Genomic DNA, 14554 nt, shown 5'->3' on the forward strand with positions numbered 1-14554 from the left:
GGTGTGGTGGGGGATGTAGGCGAGAGGGGGCCTCCTGGTCCAGATGGCAATGAGGTGAGAATTCTTGTCCACCTCCCTGGGAAATAGTTTTTTTTAATTTTTTTATTTTCTATCTTTTATCATTTCACTTTTTGATCTCCAAAGTCTGGATTGTCACTTGTCTTCTCTCATAAGGGAGCGTGTGCACAAGTGCACCGGACTGAACTATTAGTTCCTGCATAAACTTGATTAGTTCCATAAACTAAGTTCTTTTGTATTGTTTTTGATATTTGTTAAGGCGTTTTGTCATCACTTCCAATATTTTTATGTAATACACACACACACACACAAATGGGTTATGGGTTTGTTGTACATAAATCTTTCGCACCAATTGATGAAAATAAAAAACATTTATCATTCAAGAGTTTAGGTTTCTTTCCAATGTAGTCTCAGGAATGAGGAATTTTCAATACTGTAAATGTCCTGTCCTGTGTACTTAGGATGTTGCTGTGATGTTTCACAGGGGCCTGTTGGTGGGGCTGGCATTAGCGGCTTTCCTGGTCTGAGGGTGAGTAATAGTTTTTTTTATTCGTGTTATATTTTCCTCACTTGATAGACTTTTTCATGGCATACATTTTGACTCGTCATTGTAGCGAAAACACAAGTGTATTGATGATGGCAGCGTTTCACAAAACGGATTTCCTGCTTTTGTGTATGTTGGTTCACTGTCACGGCTTACAGGGACACTTAATGGAACAGAGAGTCAAATGTCTCAGTTCCATGAAGTCAAAATGTCTGCTGTGAAAAAGGTCTATCGGCACTTTGTTTGGCTCACAATTCTGCCTCTCTGTGTCCTTGCACTTGTTTCCATGAGTGTTTGTTTGTCCATCTTGTATTCTGCTTGTCTGTATTTAGAGGTTAGATGGAAGTTTGGATGATGGATAGCAGGATGTGCTGTGTTGCTCCGTGAGTGATGACAATGAATGTCCATGCTGCTACATCACTTAAACCAGAGTTCTGTGTTTTTGATGGAAGTAGTATGTTTCTCACTGTTGATCACTGCCACCACTAAAGTTGTTGTGTTGAGTTCAGGGGACTGCAAAGCGCTGTTTCATGCATGTTTAGAGTTTGGCCACCAGTAGGACATGGTAATCCACAGGGACTTGAATAAATAGAATTTCCACAGGATGAGATTTCAGAAATAGACATGGGCTTAACAAGTTTAAAAAGTCCAGATGCTGGAAATAGTTTAAGTTGAGAGGTATAGAGGAACTGGCCTTTTGGGAGGTATACAGAGAGTAGAGCTTGAACGGTTACTGCATTACAGCTTCACTAATGTTGAGTCAAGCTCATTACCACCGTCATGTTTTGTTTTTCTGTCATCTCAGCCAATCACTTATCTCAATCATTAATTAAACAAAATTACTGGTAGCAAACCAATTTTGCTTTCTTATCCATTCTGCCTTCCTCACTGACATTAGTAACTGTACAAAAATTGGTCTGCATAAAGATAAGGACCAGATAAGTTTATATATTGTAAGATGAAATACTTAAATTAAAAAAAAGCATCCATTGAGTGGATTGTAGAGACTCTGTAGTGCATCTTGGAAGAGCATAAAACCTCCCAACAAACCAGTCAGGCCAAGAATGGCACATTTAAAAGTTGATCCTTACCTGCGTAATAAGTCACTTGTCGGCATTATCGGCTCTAACCACAGTTTTCCTGGTTGGGGGAAGTGATGTGAACATAAAGATATCAAATTCTGACATGCAGCATGTCAAAAGTACTTTTTGGAAATCAAAGAACATCAGGGTCTAGTTACCAAATCAGTCATTCACCACTATCTCACTCAGTTTCTGTAATCAACCACTATGTGGTGGTGTTAGAAAAAACATTCATAGGCCTTAAATGTTACTGGCATAACCACCTGGGAGGTGTTGTCTCATTACTAAAGTGAGGAAAAAGTCCAGATGGCCAGAGGTCTCCGACAGAACAAGCTGTTTTTTTTTTTTTTTTTACTGCAGAATGTACTACTGTCTGAGTTTACAGAAACCTCTAAAACATCCAGATGTCCATGTCAGCAAAATTGATACAACTGTATACGACACCATCCCTGTGCCATCCTTTCAAGCTTCATTTACCCCGACTTGCTGCCCTCATTGTATTGGATTTATTGGGGCGTTTGAGGGGTCACTGTGTGGCGGTAGACACATCTGGAGGGATGGGGTTTCCTCAACCTTCACCTCAACTGCTGGCTGTAAGTCATCTTTACTACCGACACAGTCAGACACGAAAAATGCAAAGGCTATCTTTAAGTGTTTTATTCTTAATTAAACAAGGATATTATCATGCAGAGCGTTACAAATCTAAAGCAAGCAGAAATATAAAGAATACAGCAGCTTTGAAGTAAAACCACTTGATGTTTTAAATTTCATTCGGTGTCCTTTCAGACGGCTTTGAACTAATGTTTTAGGTCTCAGTCTGAGTTGATGCATCACAGATGGCTGTTTAAAGACATTTTTTTAGATTTTGAGTTATAGTTTGTTAAATTGATTTATAACAGCGAGCGTTTACAAAATACATTCATCTCGAAAAGAGGAAAGATGCTTTGTACGAGCTAATTTCCATCTGCAGCCTCTGGGCAGGATGTGACACAGATGTGCATGCTTGCCTACATGAATGGGCTGCATTACACACACACACACACACACAACACACACACACACACACACACACACACACACACACACACACACACACACACACACACACACACACACACACACACACACACACACACACACACACACACACTGGTCCTCATTTTATTCCCATTTTGTCTTTGTAAAATTCAGAGGACACTGTAATTCAAGATATCCTACGGATTTCTCTGAATGGCTGAAAGTTTTTGTTTAAGTCCAATCAGCGGTTATTTTTGATATATGTACAATATATGTGTTATAACTGCAGACATCAGCAAAAGAAAATTAAAATTCCATGCTCAGTCAGAAGCAGTGGTGAAATGACAACTCGTAGTAAATCTGTCCCATTTCTCATTAACAATAACACTGTTGACTGTGTTTCTTGGTTGTTTGTATATAATATATATAGATATATACTGTACTGTATATACTGTGAATTTTATATTTTATAGTTTTTACTGCTATTTTACTGCTATTTTATTGCTTTTCTATTGTTCTATTACTATCTATTGCTTCTGTATGCTGCTGTAGCAAAAAAATTTCCCCTTGGGGATTAATAAAGTAACTACCTAACCTAATTATCTGAAAAAAATAATCAGAGATGTTGGCTGTCTAATTTATTGTCTTCCTTGGCATGTCAGTCCCTTTTCTTAAAGGACATGCACTGATAATAACAGAAGCAACCCTCAGTGATATGTCAGTGATATGAGGAAAGAGTGGACACTGACAAAAATGTGACAGATGTGTGGCAGAATAGCTTCGGTCATAGTATGAACAGAATCAGATGTTGGAATAAAACCTCGTGGCCAGCATGTCTCTTCCTTTCCTTTCCTTTCCTTTCCTTTCCTTTCCTTTCCTTTCCTTTCCTTTCCTTTCCTTTCCTTTCCTTTCCTTTCCTTTCCTTTCCTTTCCTTTCCTTTCCTTTCCTTTCCTTTCCTTTCCTTTCCTTTCCTTTCCTTTCCTTTCCTTTCCTTTCCTTTCCTCTCCTTTCCTTTCCTCTCCTTTCCTTTCCTCTCCTTTCCTCTCCTTTCCTCTCCAAAAAACAAACCACAAAGAAGCTGAGATTTTAATAAGTTGCAATTAAATCTTACCTCTTTTTATAAACAAGTTATTGCCAGTAAGTACTTTTTAATAATCATTAAGAGCCAAAATACTCTCAACTTTTTAATCCCCAGTGTTTATTTAGTCTGTTCTCCTGCTGGGTGATTTGAACACAGGGTAGATTGTACAAAGAAATGTAATTTGACATCTAGTTCTCATTTTCACTCCGCAGTGTCAGTCACACCCTTGTGGCTTTGTTTGTGATCACTCGTTCATTGGAAGGCAATTACACAGGGTTGGACTTTTAGTTAAGTAATCACAAAGAGAGCAGAAACAGCGAGTGTTCATTCTGGTATGCTCTTGATGTCTCTGCCAGTATGTGACTCAGCAAAATGTGATGCAGCCAGACACTCGTTCACAGCCTAAATGAAAAACAAAAGAAGTGAGGTTAATCCCAAAATAGTTGTTTGAAATTTTATAATGCTTTTTTTGTTTTAACTGCTTTAATGCTCTCGCTTCAACTACGTTTTGATCATTACATGATGTTGTTAGTCCTACATACACAGTAATATAATTGTATTTTCCCCATTTACATTTAGCCATGTCATGCAATCTTGTTTTATTTTTCTAATCGCAGTTATGGATTTATTTGACAGTGGTAGTGGAGACGGACAGGAAAAGTAGGTGTGCGTGGACATTACAGTTATTTTAGGCATTTGGGCCACCTGCTTTATATCTACTTCAGGAAGTAGTCTGTGGAAATTGCCACTCATTGGTCTAATTGTCTGAATACATTCATGGTATGTCTCCTCTTTCTTTTCAGTAACAGAAGCTAAAGTTACCCTACAATTACACCGAAATTAGCTATTGTTCACTGTCTCATTAAAATGGCAAGGAAAAAGTTAAGCTATTTCTATACATGTTGTACTATCAAGATGTACAGTGGTGGTTAACAAGCAGCTTTAAGTGCTTTACCACCTCCCTGAGGCCCGTAGGAGGGCCAACCCTGACCGGTATGTAGCCAATCGGATTTGTAACGTGGCTAACAGAGACACATGTATGCGGCTAAGTGTAAATGCAAATGTCTTAAACCTCATCTGAATATGAGACACTTGAAATCACAAGCACAAATGTTGCAGAAGCATTTTATGTTTGATTGGGATTTTCTGAGGCTACGATGGTTATGTTGAAACAAGATGTAGAGGAATGCAGCAGTCTGGTTTTCATCAAGTCTTGAGTCACTTGTCTTCCTGTGCGCCTGGCAGATAGTGGTTTGGGTGATCTCTAACCACCTGGAAGTCAGGCTTCATCTTAGTGGTTTGAGGAAAGGCTCTGTGTGGGATGTTGATGTACCAGATCACTTCAGCTGGACTGGTGGACACCAGAGTTTCGGGGTGGTGGGAGGGGGTTCTTCTCTTCCTGTCTCTGTCATTTTTCACATGTTCTCTATTGAAAGCCTCTTTTCATGGAGCGCATGTGATTTGTGTCCGTGCTGCTGCAGTACCACAGCGGAGCCCGACCATCAAACACATCAAGCCTACAGGGTCCAGATGGACTCCTAGTTTAAGCCACATGTACTTCATGACATAACGTAGTCCTTGTTCTCTTACTCACCTCTTATTCACATTCTTTGTACATTGGACAGACTAGTAGATTGGTTGTTTGTAGTGGTAGTTTAGTAAAAAAAAAAAAAAAAAAAAAAAAAATTGTTTTGATAGGAACTTTTCAATTTCAAGCCTTTAACTGCAAAAAAAACAAAACGACTCAAAGCTCAGACTTTCCCATTGTTTTTGTATTTATTCGTGTTCAACATTCTTTCCTTGTTTAGCGCAGACATTGTTTTTACTTCTCCCTGTTTACCTGGGACATCTCTTCACACTTACTCCCATTACCTTCAACCCTTCCTAGTATTTAAAAAAAACAACTCTCCTCAATAAAAAGTTGACCACACAGGATTCCATGCCTATATATAGTACATGTGCAAAGGCTGTATTTAGTTTGATGTGTGTGTGTGTGTGTGTGTGTGTGTGTGTGTGTGTGTGTGTGTGTGTGTGTGTGTGTGTGTGTGTGTGTGTGTGTGTGTGTGTGTGTGTGTGTGTGTGTGTGTGCGTGTGCTCAAACATACCTAAACATACACACATTGTTGTCACCACATCATTGCTCCTGCCAGTTAGCGCAGACACAGTAAAAACCACCCCATCAGTGGCCAGCATGTCTACTTTAGCAGGGCACTTTTCGGTCCAGACACATTTTCTGGTCGGTCTCACCTCGCCCCTGTCAATTAGAGTGGATGTTGTGGGCTGGAAGTAGTAAGCAGGGCAAAGCCTGGACCCTTACAAAGCGACTGGATACACTGTCAGCACTGCTTAGTTCTGTTGTAAGGTTGTGACAGAAAGGAATGCTTTGTGTAGGAAACAGCAGCTAGTGTTCATGCCAGAATAAGGTTAGGAGGGGATCAGAAATATTTAGGGTTGGAAATGACATCGAGTGTCAGACAACAAGCCTGGGACAGTTTGAGAAGTGTGTGCTTATGGCTCTGTGTATTTAAGATGCATAAATTCCTTTGTGTCCTTCTCTCCACAGGGGGACCTGGGGCCTGAGGGACCACGAGGACTGTCTGGTCTGGTGGGACCTCAGGTAGGATAGATATAGGCTTCTGCTGATGCTCTAAATTTTAGGAAAATTCTGCACTCTGCTGTTAGTTCATTTAGATAATCTGTAAAATGTGTGTGTGTAATGATGGGTCACGTCCAACATTTAAGTCATTGAGTATCACCGTGTATACATAGAGTACAGTATGCTGACTTGTCATAATGTATAAAGATAACATAACGTGAGGAATAACTTTTATAACAAATTAGTTTCAAAACTTGACCGGCCTCCTTCGTTTTCCCTCCTTCTCTCGGACTGACTGATTCTTCATCTTTCCTCCCCTCCTCTCTTCTCTCGGTGGCAGGGCCCAGCAGGACGAGCCGGCCTGCCTGGATTGAAAGGTGATAAGGTGATCTAAATATTTATATTATTGGAGTGCATCTGTATGTAATGTGTCAATAGCCCATCTCGCATAATTGGACATATTAGAAGGAATTCCTATAGACATTTTGATAACACATCGACCAGTGCAAAAATCAGATTCAATATCATAATAAACTGTGTCAGCAGTTCTTAATGTTAACTACTGATATTGCTACATATTAAGTTGAATGGTGCCTTACAGTGGAGACATTTGTTTTTGTAATATTTAAGTCCAGCTGCTATCAAACTGAATTATCGTGAGGTGTTGCTGCACAATATGCATGTATTGTACATTTGACCCATGTAGAGATATTGTCTATCACTTACCTGCGTTCGTATTGTGGTCGCTGTAGCAGGGTAGTGTTGTGTTATATCTCTGTATGATACTATGAAATCTAGGGTGAAGTGGGACAAAGGGGCGAGCCAGGAGAGATGGGTTACCAAGGTGATAAGGTAAGTGTCCTATCACACAAGATGCCATCCAGTGGCAACAATTTATGAAAAATAATAGATTTTATCAGTCATGACTTTACTTTAAAAATAAATAAATAAAAAAAATCCCTGCACACTACTCATTGTTTGTGAGAGACATGTTTACCCTAATAACACAACTAAAATTCATCTTTGTTTTCCTCCTGCTTTGGCAAATAATTGCACAGTAACAGAATCTGTCGAAGAATTTCCTCTTTGTGTTTCAATAAATGCAGATGTTGATTGATTAATCACATGACACCATCACATAATGCTTGTCCCATCTGAATAATGGTTTGTATTCATGGGCACATTCAGACATGCACTCAGTCATATGAAAATGGATGAAAACAAACACAAATAGTATGTGACCAGTGTAAGACTATTGTGTCTGTATCTCTCAGGGTGCTGTTGGAGCACCTGGTCTCGCTGGGCCCAGAGGGAAACCAGGACCACCGGTATGTTTGTGTGAGTGTGTATGTGTCTGTGCAACCAAAGCCTTATTTATTTTAGCCTTTCCATGTTTGTGTGTTTACGACGTTTTTTTTTTTTTTATATCCAGGTTTTGTTCAGCTTTTATAGTCAAAGCCAAGTAAACATAATTTACCGCAATGAGGTCTGGACTGTTTTCTTGTTTTTTTGTTTTTATTTTGGCTCGTAAACTGAAGTTAATTCAGTCACAGCCAAAACACATCAGCTTTATCTTCTACTTTGTGGGTAGAAAGCGCCGATGAGGAAAAATAAAAAGTGGAATAAACAGCTCTTTGTTTGCTTGTCAGCAGAACCAAAGTCGGAGTAAGAAAAAAGATGACACACTAAACAATCTCCTGTAGGATTATTAATAAACAGGTCAAGGTGCTGTTTCAAGGAAAGACAATAATCCCATTGTAACTACAAAAAGAGAAAGAAGATTCACTGTACTACCACGTAGTTCACACAATCCAGCCTACATCAATTCAGTATTGTTTCAGCAAACAGCTTTAGTTTGCATAGATTTTCACTGATTTTCTCCACTACAGGCCTGTAGTGAAACCAGAAAGTCTGATCAAGTATTAAAAATAAAGATTATTAAAGAGATATATGGGAGTGACTAATGACTGACAGAGTGACCGAAAGTGTACATGCAGCATTAAATTGAGACTGAGCAGTGCTTTGTTTACTGTTTACGCTACACCCTTCAGTGTATTTAAGCTTTAATTGAATAGTATCAAATGCCTATAAGAACATTATGTACCATCACATTAAGTTATAGTTTCATGTTGAAAAAAATATATACAGAATACGTTGTACATTATCGAAGTGGAGCCAGTGAGGAAGTAGTATTGTAGGAGAGAATTCAGACAGAAGGTTAACAAAATAGTTCCAAAAACGTTTCTTATCTGATTTGTCATTTCTGTGTTGTAAACAGGGTAAAATTGGAGAAATAGGGGCACAAGGACCGAATGGGCCTCCAGGACCAGAGGTAGGATGTGTTCAGTATTACATTTTATTTGTTAACTGTCCAGGTTCTGTTTTTTGTTTTGTGGGGTGAAAGGGGAGAAAACTAAAATATTAAAACTTTTGTCAGTGAGAAAAATTATGGCAAGATATCTAAATGCACAGAAACATGATTGACAAAAAGACAAAAAGATACTTGAATATGTTTGTTGTACCGCAGCACAGTGTTGTACGCTGAGTAAAGGAAAGATTGATTCTGAGCCAGCACAGATGCAGCTATAAAACATCTTCCTGTATCTTTACTTTCCAATTAGAGTGTGTAATGTGATGTGTTCAGGTCCGAGGGTTTCTTTTATTGCTGCTGCCACTCAAGATTATAAACACTTATAAACATTAGAGAGGTACAAAAGTCCCCGTCGGGGGTTATAGGAGCTGAAAAAATTAAATTTGACTATACTGCACGGGTGTCACGTTTTAGCTCCAATTTTGGGTGACTTTTTTTTATAACTGAAGATGAGCAGTGTACCGCCTCTAGACAATCGAGAGATGTGATGGCTATTTCCCTGTTTAAATACCAGATAATCAATTAATTGATAAATATAATCAACAAATTGTTGTTTTGGCCAGATTGCTGAGCGTTCATGGTTCCTATAATTATCAATGATTGTGTGACTCCCTGATTTATTTCTGCTGGATCTTCACTTTGATCTGTGATCTGTTGTGCTGAAAACTAACGGAGGGATTGCCATGTAATTTACTGTATTTATAACCTGCAGAGAATGAATTGGACTGTTTTAGACATTTTTTATATTTTGGTCAGTCCCCAAGCTTTCTTTGAGTAATACATCAGGTCATATTGGGAAATTTGTTCTAAAGTTATTTAATATGCTGTCTTGTTTAACACTGCATTGGCTGTGGTTACTTGTGATTTGTTGTGACTATATTTTTCTAAATGTACTAGAATATGTGATAGATAACAATGACACTTTCTGAACTGGATGATTAATTCCAGTGTCTTTTCACTTTGGTCAATTGTTGACCTTTTGACCTTTTTTATTACCTTTACTTCACTTGCCACCGTTACATCGACAGTTCCACTTAGACATTGGATATGTGATAATCTAAAAGGCCAGCAATATGATTTCAGCCTATTGGGACTGCTTACAGTTAAGTCCTGTTGATTCATTAATTTGACTCTATCATCAGTGTATCATTACAATAACGCAAGATACTAGATTTTATGTGGACACACTGGTATACAGCCCTTCTCTCATACAAAACAGAGTTTGTGAGTGTAGGCATCGGAGACAATAATCAAGTCATGTTGTTAGCCCCGATACTTCTTAGCCTCCATCTATTGCGTTGAAGCAACACCAACACTTTGCACCTTGCTTTTCCTGCTCCTGTCTGAGGGGTCATTGTGGATGCTGCGAAGCACGTGAAAAGCATAGAAAATGTCAAAGACACACTGCACTCAGGAATGCCACATGACCAAAGGTCACAAAGGTCACAGCTTGAAGGCATATCGCTCTGAAACGAGTGTTTGTGTCGTGGCAGGTACGCCTGAAGGATTACAGCTTCCATCGGTTCAGTAGCAATCCATCACTATTTTTACATACATTTTCTATCAGCCTGCCTGCACTCAAAGGCTCCGACCAAATATCTGTCTAATACAGATTTATGGTGGACGCCGTCAGTGATTTTCAAGGCAGCATTGCTGTAATACATCAGCGTATCAGAAGGCCTAATTTATACCTGTCATTTTAAATGTAGTGTGTTCCTACCCCTCCTACCTCGTACCCAGAGGGGCAATGAGTCAAATTTATGTTTGAAATTAAAGTCAACCAATTAGCCGCGTAACTCATTCCAGGTGACATAATGATACTGTACAATAATAATGTCTCTTTGCTGGTTTTGTAAGGGATTTCCCGGGGATATTGGCGTACCAGGGCCCAACGGTCCACCTGGACCAAAGGTACAACAGGATCTCTCTCTTTCTCTGTCCATCCACCCGCCCATCCATTCCGTTCATCCTGTGGAAATCATGCATTCGTCTGTGTTTCAGGGTTTGCAGGGTTCAAGAGGGCTCCAAGGTCCGCCGGGGCCAAAAGAAACGCAGGTGAGACAACTTAACACCCAACTTAATTCTACACTTCTGCCCGGTTCCTGATTCTCTGATACAGAGAAGTGGAAAATGTGGCTCAGCTCCGCATGTGATGGTTAGACTATGGCAAGGTTGATGAACACAGGGCCTCTCATTTAGCATCTATTCATATTCCATCATTGCAGCTCAGATCCTAGTGGGAGTGTTTTTTTCCTCCGCGTTATCTCTCGGGGGCATGTTCCACTGGGTGAAGTCATGATTCACAATTGGGTGCTTATAAAAACAAGACTGAAATTTTTTCCAGTCTTGGAAAAAGAAACGGAAGCCTTTGGAAGGTGTACAACGCACACATCATTTTCTGTTGTGCTGAATGTTACAACATTGACCTGGCACCCATTCACAAAGGTGTAGAGTTGGCCAATGTACTCTCTCTCTATCGCTCGCAGGCGCGCACACACACACACACACACACACACACACACACACACACACACACACACACACACACACACACACACACACACACACACACACACACACACACACACCTTAGTCAGAGAGGAGTACAGAGAGAAGGGCTTAATGCCCAAAAGCTGAGGTGGAAAGTAACAAAGCATGTTTACTTTGTAATACTTCGGTAAAAATTATTTCATTTTATGTCCAATTTAAAAAAAAAAATTAAAATCACATTAGTTAAGTGAGACTCTTGTTAGCAAATGTCCTTCTAACACGCATTGAGTGAATTCATACTACTACTGAGTTGGTATCCGTACCTATCTTGTGAATTTATGTTGTACATCAACATTTTCTGACACAACTGGGCGTTTGCTCATGTTTTTGATGTGCCAGCTGTATTTACTCAACAGTAAGGTTGTGCTGTGCATATGCGAGTGTGGGTTTGTGTGTATGGCTGTGAATATTCGCGTTTGATGAACTGTACGGTCTTTCTGCAGGGTGATGAAGGACCGCTTGGCCCACCTGGCAGCGCTGGCCCTACTGTAAGAACTCCCGTACTCACACACTCAATACACAAACACAGACACACACATGCACACATGCTGAGCCTCTTGCAGGTGGTTTGAATAAAACAATTTGCTCATATGTTCTACCAGGAGGCAGCTGAGATGGGACGTGATAAACACTTTTTGAGGGTTGCTATCTTTTGATCTAATCTTTTGTGTGTGTGTGTGTGTGTGTGTGTGTGTGTGTGTGTGTGTGTGTGTGTGTGTGTGTGTGTGTGTGTGTGTGTGTGTGTGTGTGTGTGTGTGTGTGTGTGTGTGTGTGTGTTTGCATGCACATGTGTATGTCTGTCTCTCTTTTTGTCTTTGAAGGGGAGACCTGGAAGGAAAGGCTACATTGGTGAACCTGGCCCCGAGGGTTTAGAGGTGAGTCTAAATTCGTAATGTAGAAACTGACTATTGTACTTAAAGGAAGAAGTAAAGTCTTTTTAAGATTTTTTATTTTTCATTTAACAAATGTAAAAAATAAATAGGAGTAGTGAAGCTTAAAGCTTTTATCAACCATTAAATTAAATTGAGCTTTGCTTATATAGCGCCAAATCAACACAGGTTATTTCAAGGCACTTACACTTACAACAGAACTATACAACATTATACAGAGGAACAACAATTCAACAATTCCCATGTAAGCTCGGAGGAAAAGAAACCTCCCCTTTAAGGAAGATAAACCTCCGACAGGGAAGGAAAAACTCTCTTTTAACAGGAAAAAAAACCTCAGACAGACTAGTCAAACTTCTATTTACAAAAACTCTTTAACCTCTGTAGTTTTATGACAGTTTAAACTAGGTTCATGTAAACTTTTGAATGGGTGCAGTTCAACTGTACTTAAGGAAAAATGAAAGAATCTTCGTTGTAACACATTGCTCTGGGGAGTTACTGTATCTGCTGTTTTTATGAGCTGTTGTTGGCTTTTGAGCTGGCCACAAATGCAGTGCCATGATCATGATATCATGTATTTCAAGATTTTATTATTCTAAATTATGGCCGAGCGTTTCCCTCCGAGTGCCGGCGTCTCCATGTTGGTGACCCACTTATTGCCGAGACTTACTGTGTTGTAAACATGCTCTTAATTAGAAGATTAAATGTAGTTCTTTCAGGGCCATCATCATACATGATGGCGAACCACAATCAAGGAAGCAACATGAAAATAATTCACAGTCCCATGCAGTCTCTGTGTGTGTTCCTTTTTTACACTTGTAATATCCTGTGAGCGGTGAGGCAGGATGGTGGCTGAGATCTGTTTCATTACAGGAAACTAACCAGCACACTGTTTGATGTTTACTGCTTGCAGGGAGAGAAAGGGGACACGGGAAATGTTGGAAAAATCGGACCACAAGTAAGTTGCTTTCACAACTCTAATGACATTAACTAACAGCCACCACACTGTGGGTTAGTGGCTTTTCTTTAGATTCCTGTGTAGGGGTGTCGATGTGGAGCATGTGGTATAGCTTTTATTAGCTTCAGCAAAGTATGTCATTTCCGCTGCTCTGTATCTCGCAGCCAAAACCGTAACAAAAGATAGAGTTTGATAACAACCTGAAGTAATGTGGGATTAAGGGAGTTGTTACTGTTCAATAGCAACACTGTTAAAGAAAATATATATTTAGGTTAACAGCTTACTCTCCCTCTCCTGCTGTCTTCTTCTTGCTGTATCCTGCTTTTAGTTAATCATCTGCCTCCTTTAATAATAACGGTGTAATATGTACACTTTATTTACTGTGTAGGAGGTGAGGCTTATTGAATTAGAAGTGCAGCTCCGTACCATGGAAAACCAATCATTAGCTGCAGCCATCAGCCAGCCCCCAGTAGCCGGTGTGTATCATCTTGTCATTGGTTCTTCGTCTGGTTTCGGTCTGGCTTCCCCTGAAGTTATAGCAAGTAAAGAGGGTGAAATGGATTTGACGCCATTGACAGACAACCTTATGAAATGGATTGGTATTTTAATTTATAATTACAGATTTTGAACATTGTTGGAGACAGTCGGGATAATTTAAATACACAACTCAAGGAAATATGTAACACAGGTCTAGTTCTTTTTTGTGTGGAAAAGTTAGATATTACACCTTTACATATTTGTAATAGTTTTCTTTGAATATATTCATTGATTAATTAATTACATGAAGATAATGATTCAAAGCTTCCACAAAGTGTATGAATTGGCAACTGTAGAGGAAGTTACTGGGGCACTTTATGAGGTCTTCCTGACCTGCTTTTAATGTTAGGTGAAATTTGTATCCTTTCCCAACAGCAAATAGTGTTTTCATTGAAAATTGGCAGAAGACCACAGTAGAGCAGAAGAAACACCAATCAGAAATCCTTAATGGAAGTGACCTCATTTAGTTTGCACACTTGTTTACGGCTCAAAGCCTGTGAAAGTGTGCTTAACGTCTGCTGTTGCCCAAGAATCATAGTTGGGGTCCATGTTGTCAAAGTAAAATAACTTTTTAATGTTTGTCTTTGTTCATCAAGTGGCTTTGCAAATTTACCAAAACATCTGTGTTAGGATCGTTTCTAAGGAATCAATTAATGGAAACCCCCAGTTTATTTATTTATTTACTTTTTTATGTCTTGTCAGTTTTATGCTTCAGTTAAATCTTTATACCCAACACAGACACTCGCAGACACATAGAAAAATGCTGGGACATGTTTCCCCTTTGTAAAACCCCTGTTATGAACACAACTGCTCTGAACATCCACACTATGTCTGTCCTTCCCAGAGGCCCCTTAATGTTAATATTTGCATTCTGTGCATAGTAGAGGCAACCCAGTGGGCCATGTTGGACTG

The 14554-nt window shown here is 39.5% G+C and overlaps 1 protein-coding gene across 1 annotated transcript in view; it reads left to right on the plus strand.

Annotated features, from left to right (window-relative positions):
* Nucleotides 1-14554, plus strand: part of LOC138624511 (collagen alpha-1(XXIV) chain) — an 81199-nt gene that overhangs the window by 31696 nt on the left and 34949 nt on the right. The window contains exons 13-24 of the mRNA XM_069704773.1: nucleotides 1-54; nucleotides 503-547; nucleotides 6307-6360; nucleotides 6680-6724; nucleotides 7138-7191; nucleotides 7614-7667; nucleotides 8618-8671; nucleotides 10568-10621; nucleotides 10712-10765; nucleotides 11704-11748; nucleotides 12082-12135; nucleotides 13061-13105. Coding sequence (XP_069560874.1) covers nucleotides 1-54; nucleotides 503-547; nucleotides 6307-6360; nucleotides 6680-6724; nucleotides 7138-7191; nucleotides 7614-7667; nucleotides 8618-8671; nucleotides 10568-10621; nucleotides 10712-10765; nucleotides 11704-11748; nucleotides 12082-12135; nucleotides 13061-13105 — 612 coding nt within the window. The remainder of the gene's footprint in view (nucleotides 55-502; nucleotides 548-6306; nucleotides 6361-6679; nucleotides 6725-7137; nucleotides 7192-7613; nucleotides 7668-8617; nucleotides 8672-10567; nucleotides 10622-10711; nucleotides 10766-11703; nucleotides 11749-12081; nucleotides 12136-13060; nucleotides 13106-14554) is intronic.

This window comes from Brachyistius frenatus, unplaced genomic scaffold (genome assembly GCF_029030835.1).
Source record: "Brachyistius frenatus isolate BFR_SWC_R1_liver_20210118 unplaced genomic scaffold, ASM2903083v1 Contig_52, whole genome shotgun sequence".
Classification (NCBI taxonomy): Eukaryota; Metazoa; Chordata; class Actinopteri; family Embiotocidae; genus Brachyistius; species Brachyistius frenatus.